The 27,914-nt window shown below is 48.7% G+C and overlaps 1 protein-coding gene across 1 annotated transcript; it reads left to right on the top strand.

Moving 5' to 3' along the window:
• Positions 1-767: 767 nt before the first annotated feature.
• On the top strand, positions 768-27,914 carry LOC121858327 (histone H3-like). Its single transcript, XM_042354736.1, has 2 exons — positions 768-1,166; positions 27,501-27,914. Exons 1-2 carry the CDS (start codon positions 768-770, stop codon positions 27,912-27,914), a joined length of 813 nt encoding a protein of 270 aa, XP_042210670.1.

Here is a 27,914-nt window from a genome sequence, read left to right as displayed (position 1 = left end):
GAAGTGGTTCCAACACGTTCACACACAACCTATACTCATACCACAAGTCCAGAATTAGAGAGGATCATGTTATTGGATATATTTTCAACGATTTAGTCAGTGTCTAACCAACTCTTTAGCGATTTAAATGTGGACCTAAAATTAGGTCCGTATATTTGTTTGTCGTGGTGGTGGTGGTGGTGTGCGCCCGTCCATCAGGTTGATTAACCACCAAAACCATAAAGGGTGCGGCCCTGCCGTTTCAGGGCATACACCACATCCATGGCGGTGACGGTCTTCCTTTTTGCGTGCTCGGTGTAGGTGACGGCGTCACGGATGACGTTCTCCAGAAACACCTTGAGGACGCTGCGGGTCTCCTCGTAGATGAGGCCGGATATACGTTTAACACCTCCACGCCGAGCTAGACGACGAATGGCGGGCTTGGTGATACCCTGGATGTTGTCACGAAGCACCTTACGATGACGCTTGGCGCCACCCTTTCCAAGTCCCTTGCCTCCTTTGCCTCGTCCAGTCATGTTGTTGTGGTTGCTACTACAGGTGGTCCTGGTGTGGCTTCGCCCACGGTTTGGTGGGAGTAGGTGGCGTGCTGTGGACGCAGCGGTAGTATCGTTCATCCAAGGCCGTCCCTCCCTCTTGGAGGTGGGGCGTAGCTTGCGGATGACGCATGCGGCACTCGTGGCCACTGAGGTGGCCACTGAGGTGGAGAATGTCTGTATATAAGCCCGCCCGCCTGCCGGGCCGCCCGTATTGACTATTTCGTCGTCGAGATGGCCCGTACTAAACAGACTGCCCGCAAGTCCACTGGAGGCAAGGCTCCACGGAAGCAGCTTGCCACCAAGGCAGCTCGCAAGTCCGCCCCAGCCACAGGTGGTGTCAAGAAGCCCCATCGTTACAGGCCCGGAACCGTCGCCCTTCGTGAGATCCGTCGTTACCAGAAGAGCACAGAGCTACTCATCAGGAAGCTGCCCTTCCAGCGCCTGGTGCGTGAGATCGCCCAGGATTTCAAGACTGACCTGCGCTTCCAGTCGTCTGCCGTCATGGCTCTGCAGGAAGCCTCTGAGGCTTACCTGGTGGGTCTTTTCGAGGACACCAACCTGTGTGCCATTCACGCCAAGCGCGTTACCATCATGCCCAAGGACATCCAGCTGGCCCGGCGCATCCGCGGAGAGCGTGCTTAAGTCCTCTTCCTTGGGGAAAAAGAAAAAGCACAACAAAACCTACCAGACCTCTATAACTCGGCCCTTCTCAGGGCCAAAGAACTGTTCTGAAGATAATTTTCATGACAATCGAAATGGTTGGTGGTAGGAGAGCGTTAATTTCGGTTACCCAAATCGCCTAACGGTAAGTTGGTAACATTCGTGCAGGCACGAATGTATAGTAGGTCATCAATTCGGGAGGTGGGTGAGTGCAACAAACAAGAGCTAGTAACAAATAAATATATAAAGAATAAGTAAGTAAATAAATAAATAAAATAAAAGAAAATACAATAAAATACAATAAAATAAAATAAATTGTTTACATGAAATAGGCGTGCTGCAAACAAGAAATGAAGCCCAAACACACTCCATGTATGTCACTTTGCAGTGGGTGTAAAAGTACTCCACGCAGAATTTATTTATTTATTTATTATGTTTCGATTTAGTCCTGTTTCTACGCCAATAGAGAATGCAGATTATTATAATTTTATTTTTTTTATTTCCCTCTCAATATATCACTGTCGGTAACTGTCTCTTTAACATGTAACTGTGGCTCCGATGGAGCCGATTAAGTTGTAGTAGTGGGATGGCGTGTTTGTTGTGCACAAGTAACCTCTTACTTGGAAGAGGTGTACTTGGTGACAGCCTTGGTGCCCTCAGACACGGCATGCTTGGCCAGTTCACCGGGCAGCAAGAGTCGGACAGCTGTCTGGATTTCCCGACTTGTAATGGTGGAGCGTTTGTTGTAGTGCGCCAGGCGGGAAGCCTCGGCAGCGATGCGCTCGAAGATGTCGTTCACGAAAGAGTTCATGATGGACATAGCTTTGGAGGAGACTCCTGTGTCGGGGTGCACTTGCTTCAGTACCTTGTAGATGTAGATGCTGTAGCTTTCCTTCCTCCTGCGCTTCTTCTTCTTGTCACCCTTGGCAATGGCCTTCTGGGCCTTTCCAGCCTTCTTGGCAGCCTTTCCGGAAGTTTTGGGAGGCATGGCGGCACAGTTACTCGTGGCGCGGAGCGAGAGAATTGAAAACTGGCCCGACTAACTTTTCCTTATATACCGAGCGGGCCGCTCAGGATCAGACTGGCTGCAGCTACGGCTCTCTTACATTGGTTGGGTCCGCGAGACGGCCACCTGGCCTGATCCTGAGCTTGGTATAAAAGACCAAGGTGGCGGGCGGAAATTTAACTCCTATCACGAAAAGCAGCAGCAGCAACATGTCAGGACGCGGCAAGGGAGGCAAAGTGAAGGGCAAGTCAAAGTCCCGTTCTAGCAGGGCCGGACTCCAGTTCCCCGTGGGTAGGATCCACCGTCTCTTGCGTAAAGGCAACTATGCTGAGCGTGTTGGTGCAGGTGCCCCTGTGTACCTTGCAGCCGTCATGGAGTACCTGGCAGCAGAAGTGCTCGAGCTGGCCGGTAACGCCGCCCGCGACAACAAGAAGACCCGCATTATCCCGCGTCATCTTCAGCTTGCCATTCGCAATGACGAGGAGCTGAACAAGCTCCTGTCTGGAGTCACCATTGCCCAAGGGGGTGTCCTTCCTAACATCCAAGCTGTGCTCCTCCCCAAGAAGACAGAGAAGAAATAAGAACCCAAGGTTCGTTCACACAAGACAACCTAACCAAACAGGCTCCTTTCGGAGCCACAGGATATCACTTAAAGAGAGAAATATACGACATCAACGTTTTGCAGGATAACACTCTGTGCAAATTGAGTGTAAATGTTTTTGAATGGTGTAGATGTGAAGGGGTACTGCGGGGGCCTGGGGTGGGGGACTTAAACGGGACTTAGAAGGGCGCAGAAGCAGCAGCAGCAGCAAGGGAGGCGACCTTATTTTCACTCTGGTTCATTGACAGTACACATTTACCAGCAGCATACATTGGAGTCATATTGTAATTGTAGACTAATCAGTGTGGGCTAGCTAGCTAGCCAATTTGGGATAAACAGCAAGAATGTAATGTCCTCAATGAAGTAATGACATAGTTCAAGATACAATAAGTGAGGTGGCCTGAAGTCTTTGACAGTGTCACATTCAATAATATAGTGCTTTAAAGGTGTATCACAAAGTTTACATGCTGAGTGTTCCGGTATGGGTACAGCGTTACTAACTTGCCAGATGTGTCTGTATCCTAACCTAATTCTGGCCACGACTACATCACACAGGCAGGCAGGAGCAAGTTGTTTGGACACTATTCCTAGCCCCCTTGGTCCCTGTTCACCTACTGTAGCAGTAAGTAGGTACCTGTTGTAAATCGAAAGGTTGCGAATTCGTATTCAGGAAAGTTGTTGGAGCTTCTAAACTTGAACTGACACAATCCGAGGAGTGGTGACCCGAGGATCACAGACACTATCTCTCCCTTCCTAACCTCCTGCTCCTTCCTCTGTCCTCCCAAAATTGAACCATGCTATCGCAAAGGTAATAATACAGGTAGAGACAACAACATATTTTCCTATTGTCTTATTATATATTAATAACAGAAACGCTGCCGCCATCCCGGAGGCTTTACATTGTCTCACTGTTCATTCCCTCCACAATTCTTCCTCGTACTTCTTCTTCTTCTTCTTCTTCTTCTTCTTCTTCTTCTTCCATGAATACTTTATTAACGGTGTATGTAAGTTTCACCATGTTTTGCACGACAGCGGTAGAGCAAAGTATATTTTGTTAGCAATAAACCAAAAGCATATTTTATGGCCTAATCATCACTACATAGAACACCACCCATAAAGCATGATACTAGTAGACCACAAAAACTGCTATAAACACCCAAAGCATATTTTATTGCCTAATCATCACTACATAGAACACCACTCATAAAGCATGATACTATTAGACCACAAACTGCTATAAACCCCAATAATAAACTATACTAGTGACTATAATTGTGTTACCCAATATTATACGAAATAATACTATAAAACATAATAATAAACACACTAATAGTGTATATTAGTGACTATAATTGTGTTACCCAATATTATACGAAATAATACTATAAAACATAATAATAAACACACTAATAGTGTATATTAGTTGAATGCACAATCTGATGAGAAGTCAAAAAAAAAAAAAACAACATAACAATAACCTAGAAAGAGTGTAGAGTATTTTTGTGCAAACTATTATACTAGTAGATGGTCTAAGATAACTGTATGTGAAGGAAAAGGTGTGCTCTCCACTCAAACTTTCTTTTTATGAAATCTCCTACTCCCCAGCTGAGCGGTACGCCCAATGGGAAACAAAACGTGGCACATAACACGCCGCCCGCCAGCTCTGGCTCGGTGAATAGGAATCAGTAATCGGGCGGAGTATAAACAACACCGCCGCCAATGTGCTCCTCCCATCTCTGAGGAAATCTGGCGGGCAACTTAGTATTATATTAGCATGTAATAATAATAACAATAATAATAATAATAATACTACTACTACTAATAATAATAATAATAATATTAATAATAATAATATTAATAATAATAACATGCAATTTCATTTTATATCACATACTAACAAAATAGTGTATAGCCTACTATACTTAACTATAATAGGTTAGGTTGCGTAGGAGGATCTAAAAAGTACAGTAGTATATACACACACACACACACACACACACACACACACACATACATATAGACAACAAACTAAATTAGAAACCACACGTCAGTGAAGTTATCAAATCCTCCAGTTTCTGTCTCCACCTCCTACGCCGACTCAAGTCCCTCGGTGTTCCTGCACACGAGCTCCTCAGTGTTTACACAACATTCATACTTCCCAAGCTCACCTATGCCTCCTCCACCTGGTCTTCCTCCCTAAATGCCACACAACGTAAACACCTAGAAAAAGTGCAAAAGAGGCCATGCAAGATTATTCTCTACCCTTCCTACTCCACATATCAAGAAGCGCTCAACACACTGACCGACCCTTTAGACTCTCACTGACCATCACCACGACCTCATCTGCCAATTTGGTAAGAAGCTTCTACACCGGCTCCTACTACCATCTGAGATCCCTAGTCCGAGAATTGCTCTTCGACACCACAACCGCATCCAGCCCATACGTGCACGAACTGATCGCTATAAGAACAGCCCAGTCCCAACCATTGTAAAAATTATCGATAACTTGTAATAAATCAGTGTACTCACTCCCAGTAAACACTACTCCTTGCACTGTCACTATGTTGAAATGAACTGTAGTTTGAGCTTTTCCCCAGCTAGTTATTATATGTCTTATTTGTGTCACTCATGTTACTTGTATATTATTTGTAATTCGTAACCCATTCCCCAAATATGTAACTGTATATTTTCAGCCTTCTGGCTGCCAAGCACTTTCAATAAACCGTTAATTATTATTATTATTATTATTTATATGTTGGCCGATACCAACTCACTCCCCTGAACCCTCCTCCCCACCGGACTATCAACAAGTTCTTGCCATAAGGTACTATCTCATTTGGCAAAGGAATGGAACCAGTGATGAATAGTGGTGAACAGTGCTTAACTCAGTGAAAAACAACTCGGCAGTTGAGTCTTACCCAAGCTAGCTAACCACCTTCACACAGTGAGGTCCCAGGTACCCGGTTATACTTCCCCTGAGACTCCACGATAGAGAGGCCTGGGACCACACCTCACCCACTTGAATGAGTGAGTCATGTGGACCACGTGGTGTCCCCAAGATGCTACGACACCACGTAGTGAATGTTTTGCTACAGCATCATCATGTGAAGTTCCTCATAACACCATCTGTGAGGTAACTGCTACATCCTCAGGCCCCTCATAACGCCATCTGTGAGGGAGTTACTACACTACGTGTCTGGTGTTCAACACCTCACCTTACATGATCTATGCGTGCAAACATTAATCTGTATGTTCACTGTGTGCTCCTTCACCTTTCTCTAATGAGGGCTTTTGTTAAACCACCAATGTATGTACTAAGTCAATTGTGTCCAATGTATACTTTCGAAAAGCCCTTGTTTGGGTTAGGTAGGAGAGAGTAGTCGTCATTATTGTCCAAGCCACATTATTTATTTCTATATATAAGTAATGTAGGCTGGTTTTTAAATACCTCAATCCCCTAACGGTGCTGTTTGTATATTAAGAAATACCGAAGCCATACAGTACAACACCAGCGAATATGAAGTATCACTGTAACCGGCAACTGTTACTCACTCATACCTACATACATATATAGAGTCTTTACAGAATGATAGCAGACACGGGGAAGACGAACAACAAGAGGAGAAGAGTTAGAAGAAAATCAACTTCAAGCTAAGAAGAAGAATACCAAGACATTTCCTCCAAACAAGAAAACAACACACACACAATCAAGCCGACCAAACACTGAGAAACCATGGCGGAACCCAACATGCACCGGACGCTTGACCTGACTCTATCCTGCCGCATCCAGGCGAGTTGCTGCTTAAAGTCCCTCACGCAAGCGCTGTTTAGCCACTGCACCTATTCTATCCTCCTAAAATTCACTTCAATCCCCCCTGCCACTAGCATGTTATGTATGTATGTATGTATGTATGTATGAATGAATGCTAACTGCAACTTTGCGTATTAAAACTCATTACTCTTACCGAAGTAATATAGTGCGTGGTTATGTTATGTCATGTTAGGATAGATTATAAACTACATTGGGTTACATTTCGTGAGGTTCGGTGACGCTACAGGAAGTTAGGTGAGGTACCTGGAGGTTAGGTGGATGTTGACTGACTGACTGACAATTATTAGGAAGTGGTTCCAACACGTTCACACACAACCTATACTCATACCACAAGTCCAGAATTAGAGAGGATCATGTTATTGGATATATTTTCAACGATTTACTCAGTGTCTAACCAACTCTTTAGCGATTTAAATGTGGACCTAAAATTAGGTCCGTATATTTGTTTGTCGTGGTGGTGGTGGTGGTGTGCGCCCGTCCATCAGGTTGATTAACCACCAAAACCATAAAGGGTGCGGCCCTGCCGTTTCAGGGCATACACCACATCCATGGCGGTGACGGTCTTCCTTTTTGCGTGCTCGGTGTAGGTGACGGCGTCACGGATGACGTTCTCCAGAAACACCTTGAGGACGCCGCGGGTCTCCTCGTAGATGAGGCCGGATATACGTTTAACACCTCCACGCCGAGCTAGACGACGAATGGCGGGCTTGGTGATACCCTGGATGTTGTCACGAAGCACCTTACGATGACGCTTGGCGCCACCCTTTCCAAGTCCCTTGCCTCCTTTGCCTCGTCCAGTCATGTTGTTGTGGTTGCTACTACAGGTGGTCCTGGTGTGGCTTCGCCCACGGTTTGGTGGGAGTAGGTGGCGTGCTGTGGACGCAGCGGTAGTATCGTTCATCCAAGGCCGTCCCTCCCTCTTGGAGGTGGGGCGTAGCTTGCGGATGACGCATGCGGCACTCGTGGCCAATGAGGTGGCCACTGAGGTGGAGAATGTCTGTATATAAGCCCGCCCGCCTGCCGGGCCGCTGCTTGTCCTTGGCTGCTGCTTCTTGTAGGAGGTGTTTCTTGTTTTTGATGCCCTGAGCATTCCATGTTAGGATGTTCAGGGTGCTGACGTTTTCCACCACTGTTTCATCGGGGACTTCTGGTGGTCCTCGATGGAGATGTCCAAGTTCGATTCCAACTGAATCAGGTCCATGTCTTCGTGTTCTGTGGTTTTTGCCTTCTGGGCCGTGGTTCGGTTCAGGGGAGTTGAAACGTCCAGTTTCTTTCTGGGAGCTGTCGGTATCTTGGGAGCTGTCGGTGTCTTGGGTTCTCTGGTGGCCTTCTTCGGTGTAGAGTGTACCTCGGCTGTTACTCGTGTGCGGACCGGCGTGGCTTCCTCCACTGAGGTGGCTGGAGCTGTGGCGACTTGCCCGAGGACGCTCCCCATGAGTATTTGGAGCTGTGTGGGTTGGATCTTGTGGCCCAGTAGTCCGGCTAGGCCCTCCGCGAAGGTCGTCAGTACATTGGCTAGGTCTGATATGTGTATCATTCCTTCTGGTGCCTTGGTGTGTGCTTCTTTTGTCTTTCTCGTGGTTGTCGTTCTCTGCTGCTTGGGTGGCTGAGGTGTGGCTGTAGTGAGGCCAGGAAACTGGGCTGCACTTTGGGTGTTGGTGGCTGAGGAGGTGAGGCCAGGAAACTGGGCTGCACTTTGGGTGTTGACTGGCTGAGGAGGTTGTCTTTGTTGGGCCTTTGGGTTCCCCACACGAAGGTACTTGGTGGGGCTGGTGTGTAGGCGGTGGGGGCCGGTCTTGCTGCTGGTCGGTTTGCCTGGACCCTCTTTGTTCTCTCGGAGCATCCAGGATTCCAGGCGTGGTGTTTGCCCCCGCAGTTGGCACACTTGGGGGCAATTTTTTCCCCATTTTTCAGTTTGGTGAGGCAGGACTGTGTGCCGTGCTTCTGTGCGCAGACTGCGCAGATTTCCCTGTACGTGCACCTTGTCTGATGGTGCCCGTATTTCTGGCATCTGAAGCATCGCAGGGGCTCTGGGACGAAGGGCCTCACTTCGTAGATCCCCCAGGTTTTGAGGTCTATGGTGCTGGGGGGTGAGCCGTAGTGCGTTATGAGGACTTGTTTCGTGGTGGCCGTCTTGTCGGACAGGGGAGAGCATCTCTCGGCTTTTAGGATCTTCGGGTGGTTCTCCAGGGGTTCGAGAGGTAGTTCCTTTGGGTACCGGAGGACTACCGACTTCATCAGTTTCTGGGCGGGGTCTAGCTTGGTTGAAGTAATGGTGGTGGTGTTTTGTAGGTAAGTGTCGAGGGTGGTGGCGGAGTTCTTGTCTTTGGGGTGAACGATCATCTCCCCCTTTAGGTTGGGCCGCACTGAGAACTTGGCCAGTGGGTTTTGCTTTTCCATCTCTGTGACGGCGGCATATGTTGTTTTTGCGTCCGTTTTCGTGATCCGGAATTTTGGCAGTGTCGTTGGAGGTGAGCTGGTGGTGGTGATGGGTGCCTTGGGGGCTGCTTGACGGCAATCGTTTCCCGAAAAGGCACGTCGGCGTTTCTTATTTTCTACCTTCGTCCAGTTGTCCTCAGTGGCGGTAGCAGTGGTGGTGGAGTTGTTGGAGGTGGTGGTGGTGGTGGAGTTGTTGGAGGTGGTGGCAGAGTTCCTACTTTTCAGGGCTTCGTTGAAGGCGCGTAACTGGTCTGCTTTCTCTGTGCGAAGCCTGTCGTGGTTCGGGTCGTCAGGTTGGCGGTTCAGGCGGGGATCGCGGTTAGGAGGGCGTACGCGCTCCATAACCGGGTTGTTGTTGTTGTTGTTGTTGTTGTTGTTTTTTTTTTTTATTTAGATCCTACCTATTCCGGTTGAGTAAACAGCAAAGGAATTACAGCACTCCCCACTAGCTGGTGGTCGTAGAGTGGTTCCTGAGCTTCTCTCACGGAGCCCCGATTGGGGAAGCCTACTTCCTAGTGTATGTGACTGCTCACTTATAGACGTGAGCTAAGTGTGCCTATTTGGGAAGGATAAGGATTGCGACCCTCTTTCCAGGTGGACCCGCACGATCACGGTTTTCCTGGAAAGACTCGGCTGGGGAGGGTTTTGCTCCGACCCCCTTTCGTGTTCACAATCTCCTGGGAGGGAGGTGAACAGTTACAGGGGGGACCGCAGGACGAATACACTTTTGAGGGTGCAGGTCCCTAGGCCAGAGCGAAAAGGAAAAATGGTAGTAGAAGGAAAAGAGCTCAAACCACGCCGGGAATATCGCGCTATAACTGCTCTCCAGCTGGAGTGTGGGTCACTCACACCACCAGTGGGGAGGGCAAGCTAATGCTCGATAAACCGAGAACGCTCGTGAGTTGTTGTGGACGATGACAGTCGTGGGTGGTCCGGTCCGGGAAGATGGCCAACAATGGTACAAGGGAGAGGGCGGTCTTCAGAGTTCCGGGTCCAGCAGGAGGTCTTGTTGAGAGGTCTTCTTCGTTCAGGACCATGCTCGGAGCACCCATGTGGACCAGAATTTGCAATCTGCAAATGGAAACCGAACTACCACCCCTGGCAGTACGAGTCAAGCAGGTGACAGCCGGTCTCCTCGCCAAAATCTGTAGAGCAGACAAGCCCACAGTTGCCAAGATTCGAATCAGTGCCTCCCTCCACCTCGACCACAGAGTGCGAGGGGCCACCTGGTCGCACGAGGCAAGCGAGGTCATCCGACACCTGCAAGCAGAAACACTCGTCAAGAACAACCAAGACACACGAGACAATGGTTACGCTGTTCCTCCACCATGGAGCCCTCCACCAGCCACACTCAAATTCACCGACCTCGGCGATAGTAAAGCCAACCTCCAGAAGGAGGACCTCCAAAAAATATCTCTCCAAGCCATAGCCACCGAGACACCGGCTGATGCAGCATCATACTTCACAGACGGCTCGGTGGACCCAAAACATCACAGATCCGGAGCTGCCTTCTACACCCAAGGTCAGACCCTCAAATGGAGACTTTCCAACGACTGCTCCACCCTACAAACAGAACTGGTAGCAATCTCAAAGGCCCTACAACACGCTGCAACACAACACAACAAGTCCGTCATAATTCACACGGACTCGAAATCGGCCATGCAGGCGCTGCAACACAGTCAACCAAGAGACAACGTCCACATCATCACCTCGATCCTCGCACAGCTACAGGAATTCCAAAGCCAAAACCGACCAGTCGTCTTACGCTGGATTCCCAGTCATGTAGGGATCGGAGGAAACGACGTGCAGCCAAAGCAGCTACACGTTCTAGTAGCGTACACATTCAAGTTCCAGCAAGCGTGCAACAGATCAAGAATCACCTCAGAAAGACTTAAGCCTGACATCAAAAGAGCCTTTCACGCACTCAACGCTTGGTTCCAATCAGCAATGGTATTCTGGCGGCCACAAAGGGAACCACTTCGAGACAAGAAAACTCCAAGACAAACCTGTCAGCCTTCACCGACTACGACTAGGGTACAAGTGCTCCTGGCAGATGATCGGAAACGGACGTCATGGAATGCGCACCTACCGTCAGGAGCCAGCAGCCAACCCACTTGAACACTATCTCCCTCGATTGCGAGGTCGCCAGCCAAAGCCTGGAGACAGAACTCAAATCTCCCAAGAAACACACACAACACCAGCGGCCACTCTAACCCGAAAGGCCCACACACCACATTCACCACCCACCTGGGTCATCACACGATACCCACCACCCAGATAGCGTAGAAAGCATCCTCTCCCAGCAAGTGCGGACCCCAGTTCGGGGGGCGCGCCACTCCGAGGCTGACCACGTCCAAGAGTGGGGGCCGGTGGTAAGCGTCCACTGATCGGGGGTCCGCTCACACTTGCAACCTGCAGTATCCCTCCAATCTGCAGGTGGGACCACCTCCAATCCCAATCCGGTCTGACTGCTCCTGGAGCTCCAGCCGGAACCACCAAACGGGCCGCCTATAGGCAAAGGACCGTGTCGGACTACGGTCCGACAATCTATACAACAACAACCGGCCGCCCGTATTGATCCATTTCGTCGTCGATGGCACACACCCCACCAAGTCCACTGGAGGCAAGGTTCACGGAGCAGCGCCACCAAGGCAGCTCTGCAGTCTGCCCCAGCCACCGGTGGTGTCAAGAAGTCCCATCGTTACAGGCCTGGAACTGTCGCCCTTCGTGTGGTCTGCCGTTACCAGAAGAGCACAGAGCTACTCATCAAGAAGCTGCCCTTCCAGCGCCTGGTGCATGAGATCTCCAAGGATTTCAAGACTGACCTGCCACTTCCAGTTGTCTGCCGTCATGGCTCTGCAGGAGGCCTCTGAGGCTTACCTGGTGGGTCTTTTCGAGGACACCAACCTGTGTGCCATTCACGCCAAGCGCGTTACCATCATGCCCAAGGACATCCAGCTGGCCCGGCGCATCCGCGGAGAGCGTGCTTAAGTCCTCTTCCTTGGGGAAAAACAAAAAGCACAACAAAACCTACCAGACATCTATAACTCGGCCTTCTCAGGGCCAAAGAACTGTTCTGAAGATAATTTTCATGACAATCGAAATGGTTGGTGGTAGGAGAGCGTTAATTGCGGTTACCCAAATCGCCTAACGGTAAGTTGGTAACATTCGTGCAGGCACGAATGTATAGTAGGTCATCAATTCGGGAGGTGGGTGGGTGCAACAAACAAGAGCTAGTAACAAATAAATATATAAAGAATAAGTAAGTAAATAAATAAATAAAATAAAAGAAAATACAATAAAATACAATAAAATAAAATAAATTGTTTACATGAAATAGGCGTGCTGCAAACATGAAATGAAGCCAAAACACACTCCATGTATGTCACTTTGCAGTGGGTGTAAAAGTACTCCACGCAGAATTTATTTATTTATTTATTATGTTTCGATTTAGTCCGGTTTCTACGCCAATAGAGAATGCAGATTATTATAATTTTTTTTTTATTTATTTCCCTCTCAATATATCACTGTCGGTAACTGTCTCTTTAACATGTAACTGTGGCTCCGATGGAGCCGATTAAGTTGTAGTAGTGGGATGGCGTGTTTGTTGTGCACAAGTAACCTCTTACTTGGAAGAGGTGTACTTGGTGACAGCGTTGGTGCCCTCAGACACGGCATGCTTGGCCAGTTCACCGGGCAGCAAGAGTCGGACAGCTGTCTGGATTTCCCGACTTGTAATGGTGGAGCGTTTGTTGTAGTGCGCCAGGCGGGAAGCCTCGGCAGCGATGCGCTCGAAGATGTCGTTCACGAAAGAGTTCATGATGGACATAGCTTTGGAGGAGACTCCTGTGTCGGGGTGCACTTGCTTCAGTACCTTGTAGATGTAGATGCTGTAGCTTTCCTTCCTCCTGCGCTGCTTCTTCTTGTCACCCTTGGCAATGGCCTTCTGGGCCTTTCCAGCCTTCTTGGCAGCCTTTCCGGAAGTTTTGGGAGGCATGGCGGCACAGTTACTCGTGGCGCGGAGCGAGAGAATTGAAAACTGGCCCGACTAACTTTTCCTTATATACCGAGCGGGCCGCTCAGGATCAGACTGGCTGCAGCTACGGCTCTCTTACATTGGTTGTGTCCGCGAGACGGCCACCTGGCCTGATCCTGAGCTTGGTATAAAAGACCAAGGTGGCGGGCGGAAATTTAACCCCTATCACGAAAAGCAGCAGCAGCAACATGTCAGGACGCGGCAAGGGAGGCAAGGTGAAGGGCAAGTCAAAGTCCCGTTCTAGCAGGGCCGGACTCCAGTTCCCCGTGGGTAGGATCCACCGTCTCTTGCGTAAAGGCAACTATGCTGAGCGTGTTGGTGCAGGTGCACCTGTGTACCTTGCAGCCGTCATGGAGTACCTGGCAGCAGAAGTGCTCGAGCTGGCCGGTAACGCCGCCCGCGACAACAAGAAGACCGGCATTATCCCGCGTCATCTTCAGCTTGCCATTCGCAATGACGAGGAGCTGAACAAGCTCCTGTCTGGAGTCACCATTGCCCAAGGGGGTGTCCTTCCTAACATCCAAGCTGTGCTCCTCCCCAAGAAGACAGAGAAGAAATAAGAACCCAAGGTTCGTTCACACAAGACAACCTAACCAAACAGGCTCCTTTCGGAGCCACAGGATATCACTTAAAGAGAGAAATATACGACATCAACGTTTTGCAGGATAACACTCTATTTTACGTCAAATTAGCATAGTATTGTGGAAATAGAGTGAAATTGATTTAGAATGGTGTAGATGTGAAGGGCGGTTGTGGGGGCCTGGGGTGGGGGACTTAAACGGGACTTAGAAGGGCGCAAGAAGCAGCAGGAGCCAGGGAGGCGACCTTATTTTCACTCTGGTTCATTGACAGTACACATTTACCAGCAGCATACATTGGAGTCATATTGTAATTGTAGACTAATCAGTGTGGGCAAGCTAGCCAATTTGGGATAAACAGCAAGAATGTAATGTCCTCAATGAAGTAATGACATAGTTCAAGATACAATAAGTGAGGTGGCCTGAAGTCTTTGACAGTGTCCCATTCAATAATATAGTAGTGCTTTAAAGGTGTATCACCAAGTTTACATGCTGAGTGTTCCGGTATGGGTACAGCGTTACTAACTAGCCAGATGTGTCTGTATCCTAACCTAATTCTGGCCACGACTACATCACACAGGCAGGCAGGAGCAAGTTGTTTGGACACTCTTCCTAGCCCCCTTGGTCCCTGTTCACCTACCTACTGTAGCAGTAAGTAGGTACCTGTTGTAAATCGAAAGGTTGCGAATTCGTATTCAGGGAAAGTTGTTGGAGCTTCTAAACTTGAACTGACACAATCCGAGGAGTGGTGACCCGAGGATCACAGACACTATCTCTCCCTTCCTAACCTCCTGCTCCTTCCTCTGTCCTCCCCAAATTGAACCATGCTATCGCAAAGGTAATAATACAGGTAGAGACAACAACATATTTTCCTATTGTCTTATTATATATTAATAACAGAAACGCTGCCGCCATCCCGGAGGCTTTACATTGTCTCACTGTTCATTCCCTCCACAATTCTACCTCGTACTTCTTCTTCTTCTTCTTCTTCTTCTTCTTCTTCTTCCATGAATACTTTATTAACGGTGTATGTAAGTTTCACCATGTTTTGCACGACAGCGGTAGAGCAAAGTATATTTTGTTAGCAATAAACCAAAAGCATATTTTATGGCCTAATCATCACTACATAGAACACCACCCATAAAGCATGATACTAGTAGACCACAAACTGCTATAAACACCCAAAGCATATTTTATTGCCTAATCATCACTACATAGAACACCACCCATAAAGCATGATACTAGTAGACCACAAAAACTGCTATAAACACCCAAAGCATATTTTATTGCCTAATCATCACTACATAGAACACCACTCATAAAGCATGATACTATTAGACCACAAACTGCTATAAACCCCAATAATATACTATACTAGTGACTATAATTGTGTTACCCAATATTATACGAAATAATACTATAAAACATAATAATAAACACACTAATAGTGTATATTAGTTGAATGCACAATCTGATGAGAAGTCAAAAAAAAAACAAAAAAACATAACAATAACCTAGAAAGAGTGTAGAGTATTTTTGTGCAAACTATTATACTAGTAGATGGTCTAAGATAACTGTATGTGAAGGAAAAGGTGTGCTCTCCACTCAAACTTGTTTTTTATGAAATCTCCTACTCCCCAGCTGAGCGGTACGCCCAATGGGAAACAAAACGTGGCACATAACACGCCGCCCGCCAGCTCTGGCTCGGTGAATAGGAATCAGTAATCGGGCGGAGTATAAACAACACCGCCGCCAATGTGCTCCTCCCATCTCTGAGGAAATCTGGCGGGCAACTTAGTATTATATTAGCATGTAATAATAATAACAATAATAATAATAATACTACTACTACTACTACTAATAATAATAATAATAATAATAATAATAATATTAATAATAATAATATTAATAATAATAACATGCAATTTCATTTTATAACACATACTAACAAAATAGTGTATAGCCTACTATACTTAACTATAATAGGTTAGGTTGCGTAGGAGGATCTAAAAAGTACAGTAGTATACACACACACACACACACACACACACACACACACACACACACATACATATAGACAACAAACTAAATTAGAAACCACACGTCAGTGAAGTTATCAAATCCTCCAGTTTCCGTCTCCACCCCCTACGCCGACTCAAGTCCCTCGGTGTTCCTGCACACGAGCTCCTCAGTGTTTACACAACATTCATACTTCCCAAGCTCACCTATGCCTCCTCCACCTGGTCTTCCTCCCTAAATGCCACACAACGTAAACACCTAGAAAAAGTGCAAAAGAGGCCATGCAAGATTATTCTCTACCCTTCCTACTCCACATATCAAGAAGCGCTCAACACACTGACCGACCCTTTAGACTCTCACTGACCATCACCACGACCTCATCTGCAAATTTGGTAAGAAGCTTCTACACCGGCTCCTACTACCACCTGAGATCCCTAGTCCGAGAATTGCTCTTCGACACCACAACCGCATCCAGCCCAGCCCATACGTGCACGAACTGATCGCTATAAGAACAGCCCAGTCCCAACCATTGTAAAAATTATCGGTAACTTGTAATAAATCAGTGTACTCACTCCCAGTAAACACTACTCCTTGCACTGTCACTATGTTGAAATGAACTGTAGTTTGAGCTTTTCCCCAGCTAGTTATTATATGTCTTATTTGTGTCACTCATGTTACTTGTATATTATTTGTAATTCGTAACCCATTCCCCAAATATGTAACTGTATATTTTCAGTCTTCTGGCTGCCAAGCTCTTTCAATAAACCGTTAATTATTATTATTATTATTATTATTTATATGTTGGCCCATATCAACTCACTCCCCTGAACCCTCCTACCTGACCACATCAACAAGTTCTGCCATAAGGTACTCATCTCATTTGGCAAAGGAATGGAACCAGTGATGAATAGTGGTGAACAGTGCTTAACTCAGTGAAAACAACTCGGTAGTTGGAGTCTTACCTAAGCTAGCTAACCACCTTCACACAGTGAGGTCCAGGTACCCAGTTATACTCTCCTGAGACTCCACGATAGAGAGGCCTGGGACCACACCTCACCCACTTGAATGAGTGAGTCATGTCGACCACGTGGTGTCACCAAGATGCTACGACACCACGTAGTGAATGTTTTGCTACAGCATCATCATGTGAAGTTCCTCATAACACCATCTGTGAGGTAACTGCTACATCATCAGGCCCCTCATAACGCCATCTGTGAGGGAGTTACTACACTACGTGTCTGGTGTTTAACATCTCACCTTACATTATCTACGCGTGCAAACATCAATCTGTATGTTCACTGTGTGCTCCTTCACCTTTCTCTAATGAGGGCTTTTGTTAAACCACCAATGTATGATGTACTAAGTCATTTGTGTCCAATGTATACTTTCGAAAAGCCCTTGTTTGGGGAAGGTAGGAGAGAGTAGTCGTCATTATTGTCCAAGCCACATTATTTATGTCTATATATAAGTAATGTAGGCTGGTTTTTAAATACCTCAATCCCCTAACGGTGCCGTTTGTATATTAAGAAATACCGAAGCCATACAGTACAACACCAGCGAATATGAAGTATCACTGTAACCGGCAACTGTTACTCACTCATACCTACATACATATATAGAGTCTTTACAGAATGATAGCAGACACGAGGAAGACGAACAACAAGAGGAGAAGAGTTAGAAGAAAATCAACTTCAAGCTAAGAAGAAGAATACCAAGACATTTCCTCCAAACAAGAAAACAACACACACAATCAAGCCGACCAAACACTGAGAAACCATGGCGGAACCCAACATGCACAGGACGCTTGACCTGACTCTATCCTGCCGCATCCAGGCGAGTTGCTGCTTAAAGTCCCTCACGCAAGCGCTGTTTAGCCACTGCACCTATTCTATCCTCCTAAAATTCACTTCAATCCCCCCTGCCACTAGTATGTTATGTATGTATGTATGTATGTATGTATGAATGAATGATAACTGCAACTTTGCGTATTAAAACTCATTACTCTTACCGAAGTAATATAGTGCGTGGTTATGTTATGTCATGTTAGGATAGATTATAAACTACATTGGGTTACATTTCGTGAGGTTCGGTGACGCTACAGGAAGTTAGGTGAGGTACCTGGAGGTTAGGTGAATGTTGACTGACTGACTGACAATTATTAGGAAGTGGTTCCAACACGTTCACGCACAACCTATACTCATACCACAAGTCCAGAATTAGAGAGGATCATGTTATTGGATATATTTTCAACGATTTACTCAGTGTCTAACCAACTCTTTAGCGATTTAAATGTGGACCTAAAATTAGGTCCGTATATTTGTTTGTCGTGGTGGTGGTGGTGGTGTGCGCCCGTCCATCAGGTTGATTAACCACCAAAACCATAAAGGGTGCGGCCCTGCCGTTTCAGGGCATACACCACATCCATGGCGGTGACGGTCTTCCTTTTTGCGTGCTCGGTGTGGGTGACGGCGTCACGGATGACGTTCTCCAGAAACACCTTGAGGACGCCGCGGGTCTCCTCGTAGATGAGGCCGGATATACGTTTAACACCTCCACGCCGAGCTAGACGACGAATGGCGGGCTTGGTGATACCCTGGATGTTGTCACGAAGCACCTTACGATGACGCTTGGCGCCACCCTTTCCAAGTCCCTTGCCTCCTTTGCCTCGTCCAGTCATGTTGTTGTGGTTGCTACTACAGGTGGTCCTGGTGTGGCTTCGCCTAGAAGAGAACTAGAAAAATGCTAGTGACAGGGGGGAAGGAGGTTCAGAGGAAGAATAAAGGGAGGATGGAAGTGAATTTTAGAAGGAGAGAACAGGTGCAGTGGCTAAACACCGCTTGCGTGAGGGGGTGGCAAAAAGCCCTGAGGGTGCAACAACTACAGTCAGGACGAGGCAGAGGGAGGGCGGGAGCAGGTCCGGGCAGGCAAAGGGCCAACGCGGGTGTTCTGATTGTCGTCTTAGCTCGGGCAGTGTCGGTAAGCGTAGGAAGAACCGGCCCGCCACGGCGGCGGCGCAAGCCGAGAAACGCAGGTGGACGGACGCACAGGCAGCTCACGATCAAAGTAAACAGAGAAGGTGAAGATATGGAAATTTTGCTAGTCGTAGGGTTGTTTGGAGAAAGATGAAGGTAAAGTCTTTGAGCTATGTCAAAGAGGAACGGAGCGAGTTGGAGGAAGGGTTTTTGAATCTTTGAGCTTGAAATGTCAAAGTATTCATAGTAAGGAAGGATGAGCGTATCGTAGGAGAGTTTTTAGTAATAGCAGCAGACAGATTTGAGCTTTTTTGTCAAATTATGAACGGAGACGAGAATGAGATATAGGTTGAGTGGTTTCAGTCTAGAGTTAGGCAATTTTATTAAGAATTGGATGTCACAGACGTTGGGTATGTTTGATTAGGTTCTGAGAGTTGTGGGTCTTTTAGATATGTCAGAGAGAAATGGAGAGAGTTGGAGGAAGAGTTTTGAATCTTTGAGTTTGAAATGTCAAAGTATTCGTAGTGAGGAAGGATGAGTGTATCGTAGGAGAGTTGTTTAGTAATGGCAGGAGGCAGATTTGAGCTATGTCAAATTGTGAACGGAGATGAGAGTGAGATATAGGTTGTTAGGTTTCAGTCTTGAGTTAGGTCGATTTTGGTAAGGTGGCTTTGTCTGGCGGGGGGGGGATGTTGTGTTTGGAGATTGGTTGAGGGAGGGGGGGAGTTTGTGTTTGGGGATTGATGGGGGTGGCGGTTGTATGTTAATTTAAGGTGAATTAAAATTGCTTAAGGGGGGTTGTTGTGTGAGTGTGTATGTGTTTGCATGTAAATGTAAGGGGAGAGAGGGAGGGTTAGGATAATGTTATAAGGTCAGGTATGGTTCGGTTGTCGGGAGGAGGGGGGAGGAGAGGAGAGGAGAAGGGAGGCGAAAGGGGGAAAGGGGGGCTTTGGAGGTTCTTGGGTTAATTTATGGTATGGTAGGATTTCTTAGGAATGATATGTTTTGTGTTGCTAATGAATAGTTGTATTGCGTCATATGTTTTTATTAGGAGGGTCAAAGGGGCTTGTTAGAAAGGTCGGGTATATTAAGTTTTTATTTTGGGAGGATTGTAGGTATCGATTTCTAAGAGGGGTTGTGAGTAAGGTTGGGTGGGTTAAGTTTTTCTTTTGGGAGGATTGTAGGTTTTGTTAGTGGTTGGGTGGGTTAAGTTTTTCTTTTGGGAGGATTGTAGGTTTTGTTAGTGGTTGGCAGAGTTGGGTTAATTATTGCATTCTCTCTTTCTTGCAGGTATTGTGAGTTCTGGCCCCATTCTTGAGGGAGAGGGTTTGTGTACAGGTACATTGCACCCCTCCCCGACCTTATTGGCCGAGAGAGGCGTTCAATGTCGTCTGCAGTTGGTGCCGTTTTTATAAGGTACACCTCTCCGACCTTGAGGGAGAGGGCTTGCGTACAGGCATTGTGGAACTCTCACCGACCTTATTGGCTAAGGGAAACGTACATGTCATCTGAGTTAGTATGGGATGGGTAAGTTAGGTATTTGTTTTGGGTGGGGAGTAAGCAGTGCAGGTTGAGTGCTAGTTTTTGGAGTGGTCTTGAGTTTGAGTTGGTGGCGTGGGGTTTGGAGTGAGGGGGGGGAGGAGAGAATTGGTCTTAAGTTAGGTTAGGTTGATTGGGTTAGGTTAGGTGGGAATCGGTGGGTGTGGGCTGAGGAGAGGTTAGGTTATTAGGTTAGGTTGATTTGGTTAGGTTGGGTGGGAATCGTTGGGTGAGGGTTAAGGAGAGGTTAGGTTTAATTTGGGGGGAAATTGTTGGGTGTGGTTATAGGGAAGATATTAATATAAGGGAGGTGGGAGGGGAGTGTTTGGTCTGTTTAATACTTAAAGATGGAAATTCTGGGGTGCAGAGATGAGGTCTAAATTTTCGAGTGACAGTGAGCGAGGTGGTGGTATGAGTGTTGTGTATGCAAATGAGGGAAGGGCAGTTACGTGACTGTGTGTGGGGGAGTCGGGAGGTTGAGGGGAGTGTGCTAGGTTCGTGTCGGGGTTGATTTCTGTTTCCTTTGGGGTAGTGCCGTATAGGTTTACTTTAATTATTGATTTGGTTGGATGAGTGTATTGAATAATTTTTTTGCTGTCAGGTGTATAGGGAGACAGGGGGGAGGTGTTCTTCCTCTTTGGTCTAGGGGTCTTGACCACTATTTCTGTGGGGGGAAGGGCTGCCATTTTATTCTTGGGAGTCTGGGGTGTTAGGGGAGGATCGGGTTTGGTTTGGGTGTTCGTGGTCCGGGAGTTCAACGTAGTCAAGTGGGAGAAGTCGGGTGTAGGCAAGGTCGAGGTGGAGGGGCCGGTATGTTTTGGACTGATTACTTTGGGGGGTGAGGTAATGGTAGAATGGTGAGATAAGTCAGGTGTAGGCATGGCAGAAGTGGAGGGGAGGAGGGAGACAGTGGATTCTCTGGGGGGTGGGGGGGGCATGTTGGTACGGTCGGAGATGGGGGCAGTGGGGAAGATGAGGTCGGGACCGGTTCTGAAGGAGTCAGGAATGTTTATGGTAGGGAGGCCGTTAGCCTTCAAACCCTCAATTACCAGATTTAGAAAAAGTGATCTATTACCGTTGCTTAGGGAATGTGCCAGAAGTATGATGGTGGTGATTTTTGCGTCAGTGTCGGGGGAAGGGAGGGGGGCGGTCAGGTTGTTGGTCCAGCAAGTGCGGGTGGAGAGAGTCGTGGGAGTAGGGAGTGAGTGGTGGGGAGGAGGAGGAGGTGCAGTGGGAGGTGAGGGTAGGCGTAGGCGGGGAGGGAGAGGTGTTGTGCTGTTGTTGAGTCTGATTTGGCACTTGTTGCTGACGGCAGAGTGTGGGCCTTTACAATTGCAGCATCTAGTAACAGTGGCAGTGCAGTTTCTGTATGAGTGGCCTTGATTGGCACATTTTGAACAGGTTAGTGAGTTACTGCAACGGTTGGTGGTATGTCCAAATTGATAGCAGTTGTAGCATTGGTGGACTGGGATGTAGTGTTGGAATTCGATGTTATGTGAGGGGATGATGTTATTGCCGAATTTAATTCCGTTGGATTTCAATTTGATGGCGTCAGTTTGTGTAGCTGTAGTGATTTTCAACATGGGGAGAGTTCCCATCCGGGCTGCATATGTCATTTGGGAGGTGTTGTGTGTGTTGAGTTCTGTCAATAGGTTAGGGTTGTCAAGGATATGGGGGATGATTTTTCTACATATGAGGGTGCATTTTGCGCGGTATTCGGGTGAGCTGAGGACCGTTAAGCCGTTGTCTTTTAGTTTTTTGTTCAATGCTGGGGAGTGGAATAGGTCGGCGTCTTCGTCATTCTGTACAAATATTTTAATAATGTCGTCATTGGTGAAGGAACGTATTTGGAAGATCAAAGTCAGCTGGAAAATGAGTGAAGCGAGGTCTGTGCACTGTTGGATGGTACGGTCCACTTTGAGTTTAATTGAGGGCATGTTGACTGGTGGAATTGGAGATTTATGGAGATCTCCCCTAACAAATTGTCCCTAATTTCCTGCGCCCCTCACGTAGGGGAGGCCCTGCACTATCACAGAGGTCCCCAGGCGAATCGGCAGGCTGTGCTGACCCCCCGCCCTTCACACAAACACGCACTAGCGAGGTGTGGGGACAGAGGGCGTTTCCAGACGAATACTCCCCTGTACGTCAACTGACAGGGGAATAGGTCCTTTCACGGCACGGAAGATAAAGGTTAGAGTGGTAGAAAAAGGTCTGAAAACTTACTGCTGACTCTTTCTACACACCAAGCCCCTCAGCAGCATTCGGGGTTCCTAAGGGAGGTCCGATACTGTAGGAGAGGCTCAATGTGTCGATTGAATCAACAGAATTGTCAGTTGGAGAATGGAGTCAGGTGCTTGTGATTTCCAAGGTTGGTGGGAAGGTGGGAGAGGTCCCAGAACTAGCGAATCAGCTATGTCCGTTTGATCTCCGGCTTCCCCGTCGCTCTGCGTGTCTGCTCTCTGTGGTGGTCCTGGCTCCAATGGCTTCGCCCACGGTTTGGTGGGAGTAGGTGGCGTGGCCAATGAGGTGGCCACTGAGGTGGAGAATGTCTGTATATAAGCCCGCCCGCCTGCCGGGCCGCCAACAAAGAGGGTCCAGGCAAACCGACCAGCAGCAAGACCGGCCCCCACCGCCTACACACCAGCCCCACCAAGTACCTTCGTGTGGGGAACCCAAAGGCCCAAACAACAAAGACAACCTCCTCAGCCAGTCAACACCCAAAGTGCAGCCCAGTTTCCTGGCCTCACTACAGCCACACCTCAGCCAGCCAAGCAGCAGACAACGACAACCACGAGAAAGACAAAAGAAGCACACACCAAGGCACCAGAAGGAATGATACACATATCAGACCTAGCCAAGGTACTGACAACCTTCACGGAGGGCCTAGCCGGACTACTGGGCCACAAGATCCAACCCACACAGCTCCAAATACTCATGGGGAGCGTCCTCGGGCAAGTCGCCACAGCTCCAGCCACCTCAGTGGAGGAAGCCACGTCGGTCCGCACACGAGTAACAGCCGAGGTACACTCTACACCGAAGAAGGCCACCAGAGAACCCAAGATACCGACAGCTCCAAAGATACCGACAGCTCCCAAGATACCGACAGCTCCCAGAAAGAAACTGGACGTTTCAACTCCCCTGAACCGAACCACGGCCCAGAAGGCAAAAACCACAGAACACGAAGACATGGACCTGATTCAGTTGGAATCGAACTTGGACATCTCCATCGAGGACCACCAGAAGTCCCCGATGAAACAGTGGTGGAGAACGTCAGCACCCTGAACATCCTAACATGGAATGCTCAGGGCATCAAAAACAAGAAACACCTCCTACAAGAAGCAGCAGCCAAGGACAAGCTTGACATCATACTCCTACAAGAAACACTTCTACAAGAACACCACTGTTTCAAATTCAGCGGTTACAAGACATACAGGAGGCATTTCACGCAGGCGTCAACAAGAGGATGTATGATCTTGGTCAAGTCAAGCATACCCTCCGCCGATGTCACGCAGCAATTTCCATGTGGGGAAAACATCGAGACACAGGCCGTCAAAGTAACCCTCCAAGAACGGGAATTAACTGTTCACAACATCTACAAGAACCCAAGGGGCTCACTGGAGGTTACTCAATTATTTGCTTCGGCCGCCGACCACGCCACACTCATAGGAGGGGATTTCAACGCACATCATCCCTTCCTAAGCTCGGCAAGCCCCACAAATGAAGACGGCCCACACCTATACACCACCTTTCAAGATACACCCGAGATCTGCCTCCTGAACACCGGAGAGCCCACCCACACTAGGGGAGGAAGGCTAGATCTAACCTTCGTCTCCAGTGCACTACAGCCTTCGGCCTCCTGGCAGATACACCCCACGCTGACCAGTGACCACTTCGCCACCCTAACAACGCTGAAGGTGAACAAACTCCCCACTCCACCCCCCCCGAGATGGAGATACAACACTCAAAAGGCAGACTGGGGACTCTTCAAGAAACACCTGGCTAAGTGGCGCGAAAAATCACAGCCGGCCGGCGCAGCACCCTCGGATGAGACAACCCTCCACCACCAATTGGTCGAGGCGTTTCACCTAGCGGCAGAAGAGGCTATCCCAAAAACAAAACCCACATCAAGACAGTACAATGATTACTGGTACTACTGTCCCAGGGTGAAAGAACTCAACCACAGAGTGAATATGGCCCGAAGAAACTACAGGAGACATCCCACGGCAACAAACAGACATCTCCTGCAAGTCATAGTCAAGGATACCAGGGAAGAGAAGGAAGAAATTAAAAACGTAAGCTGGCTCAAGTGGTGCTCCGAACTGAACGAGCACACCTCCCTGGGCAAGATGTGGGCCCAGATCCGAAGGGCATCTGGGAAGGCGACACCACCACCACCAACTCATCCCAACCCAGAAGAAGAAGCCGAGAGACTTGCAAAACTGTTCTCTGACCGAGCAGCAACGAAGAACCTCCCGAGACAGGCGGAGGAGACACAACGGCGTCTGCGACAGGTCAGACTCCAGACGATCCAAGAGGCCCGCAACAGTGAAGATGACACTGACAGACCATTCAACCAGCAAGAACTCCAGAAGTCGCTAAAACGAAGCAAGGATACAGCTCCAGGGGCCGACAGGATAACCTACTCCATGCTCTCTCATGCCGGTACAGCCGGACACGAGGCTCTGCTGCAAGCCATCAATGCTGCGTGGACAGCACAAAGACTCCCACCGGAATGGAAGAAGGCAGATATACAGCCCATTCCGAAGCCCAGAGAACCAGACAAGCCGAGGCCCATCTCCCTTCTCAGCTGCATAGCGAAGACCGGAGAAAGAATGGCTCTCAACCGACTCAAGTGGAAAGTAGGCAGCCCACACCCCCACATCTTTGCTTACACCGAGAACACCGGCACAGGCAACAACATCGCCGAGATACTCAGCACAGTGGACAACAAACCAGCTCTGGTGGTCTTCCTCGACCTGGAGAAAGCCTTCGAACTAGCAAATCCTTTGGCCATTACAACTACGCTCGCTAAAAAAGGCGTCAAAGGAAGGTTGCTGGGGTGGATCCAGAACTACCTCACACAGAGAGAAGCACGAGTACGCTTTGAGGGAGCAACCTCAAGCTACAGGGTCCACGAAAACGGAACCCCACAAGGAGGCATCCTCAGTCCAATGCTGTTCAATGTCCTGATGGAAAATCTAGTCAAACTTCCCTTCAGACAAACAGCCAAGCTCCTATGCTATGCGGACGACTTACAGCTCATAGTAAGAGGATCGAACAGACTAGCCAACACGCAACACGCACTCCAACTTATAGAAGAGGAGTGCAACAGACTTGGACTCAAGATAAATCCAGCCAAGTCGAAAGCGATGGCCATCTGCACAGACACACCAGACAAGACGCTCTCCATACAAAACACGCAGGTAGTCTGGACCAACGCCCACCAGTGTCTTGGAATCTGGTTTGACCAGAAACTCACCTTCAAGCCGCAACTCGAGTATCTCAGGCACAGGACGAAGAGCAGACACAATATAATGAGGTCGCTCACCAGCAAATCCGCAGGAGCAAACCTTCATGTGCTCAAAGCCTACTACACAGCCGCCATCAGATCGCTGGTAGATTACAGTGCTCCAGCACTCATTGGACTGAGAGAGGACCAAATAGCTAAGCTAGAAGTCATTCAAAACAATGCTCTCAGGACCATGCTCGGAGCACCCATGTGGACCAGAATTTGCAATCTGCAAATGGAAACCGAGCTACCACCCCTGGCAGTACGAGTCAAGCAGGTGACAGCCGGTCTCCTCGCCAAAATCTGCAGAGCAGAAGAGCCCACAGCTGCCAAGATTCGAATCAGTGCCTCTCTCCACCTCGACCACAGAGTGCGAGGGGCCACCTGGTCGCACGAGGCAAGCGAGGTCATCCGACACCTGCAAGCAGAAACACTCGTCAAGAACAACCAAGACACACGAGACAATGGTTACACTGTTCCTCCACCATGGAGCCCTCCACCAGCCACACTCAAATGCACCGACCTCGGCGACAGTAAAGCCAACCTCCAGAAGGAGGACCTCAAAAAAATATCTCTCCAAGCCATAGCCACCGAGACACCGGCTGATGCAGCATCATACTTCACAGACGGCTCGGTGGACCCAAAACATCACAGATCCGGAGCGGCCTTCTACACCCAAGGTCAGACCCTCAAATGGAGACTTTCCAACGACTGCTCCACCCTACAAACAGAACTGGTAGCAATCCCAAAGGCCCTACAACACGCTGCAACACAACACAACAAGTCCGTCATAATTCACACGGACTCGAAATCGGCCATGCAAGCGCTGCAACACAGTCAACCAAGAGACAACGTCCACATCATCACCTCGATCCTCGCGCAGCTACAGGAATTCCAAAGCCAAAGCCGACCAGTCGTCTTACACTGGATTCCCAGTCATGTAGGGATCGGAGAAAACGACGTGGCAGACGAAGCAGCCAAGGCAGCTACACGTTCCAGTAGCGTACACATCCAAGTTCCAGCAAGTGTGCAACAGATCAAAAATCACCTCAGAAAGACTACCAAGCTCCACATCAAAAAGAGCTTCCTTCATGCACTCAACGCTGGTTCCCAATCAGCCAAATGGTACCTGGCGGCCACAAAAGGGAAACCACCTTTCGCAGACAAGAAAACTCCAAGACAAACCCAAGTCAGCCTTCACCGACTACGACTAGGGTACAAGTGCTCCTGGCAGATGATCGGAAATGACGTCACGGAATGCACCTACTGTCAGGATCCAGCAGCCAACCCACTCGAACACTATCTCCTCGATTGCGAGGTCACACAAAGCCTCCGAGACAGAACTCAAATCTCCCAAGAAACACACACAACACCAGCGGCCACTCTAACCCGAAAGGCCCATACAGACCACATTCACCACCTACTCCGGGTCATCACACGATACCCACCACCCAGATAGCTTAGAAAGCATCCTCTCCCAGCAAGTGCGGACCCCAGTTCGGGGGGCGCGCCACTCCGAGGCTGACCACGTCCAAGAGTGGGGGCCGGTGGTAAGCGTCCACTGATCGGGGGTCCGCCCACACTTGCAACCTGCAGTATCCCTCCAATCTGCAGGTGGGACCACCTCCAATCCCAATCCGGTCTGGCTGCTCCTGGAGCTCCAGCCGGAACCACCAAACGGGCCGCCTATAGGCAAAGGCCCGTGTCGGACTACGGTCCGACAATCTATACAACAACAAACAACGGGCCGCCCGTATTGACTATTTCGTCGTCGAGATGGCCCGTACTAAACAGACTGCCCGCAAGTCCACTGGAGGCAAGGCTCCACGGAAGCAGCTTGCCACCAAGGCAGCTCGCAAGTCCGCCCCAGCCACCGGTGGTGTCAAGAAGCCCCATCGTTACAGGCCCGGAACCGTCGCCCTTCGTGAGATCCGTCGTTACCAGAAGAGCACAGAGCTACTCATCAGGACGCTGCCCTTCCAGCGCCTGGTGCGTGAGATCGCCCAGGATTTCAAGACTGACCTGCGCTTCCAGTCGTCTGCCGTCATGGCTCTGCAGGAAGCCTCTGAGGCTTACCTGGTGGGTCTTTTCGAGGACACCAACCTGTGTGCCATTCACGCCAAGCGCGTTACCATCATGCCCAAGGACATCCAGCTGGCCCGGCGCATCCGCGGAGAGCGTGCTTAA

This window comes from Homarus americanus, unplaced genomic scaffold, assembly GCF_018991925.1.
Source record: "Homarus americanus isolate GMGI-L3 unplaced genomic scaffold, GMGI_Hamer_2.0 scaffold7918, whole genome shotgun sequence".
Taxonomy (NCBI): domain Eukaryota; kingdom Metazoa; phylum Arthropoda; class Malacostraca; order Decapoda; family Nephropidae; genus Homarus; species Homarus americanus.
The sequence above is the reverse complement of the archived record's forward strand: the minus strand, read 5'-3'. Positions and strand labels throughout refer to the sequence as shown.

Excerpts from the sequence above, each read along its gene's own strand:
- LOC121858327 (XM_042354736.1), top strand. The coding sequence starts at position 768 with ATGGCCCGTACTAAACAGACTGCCCGCAAGTCCACTGGAGGCAAGGCT. Across the intron at positions 1,167-27,500 it reads TGGCCCGGCGCATCCGCGGA|GAGATGGCCCGTACTAAACA; the intron begins GAGCGTGCTTAA and ends TATTTCGTCGTC.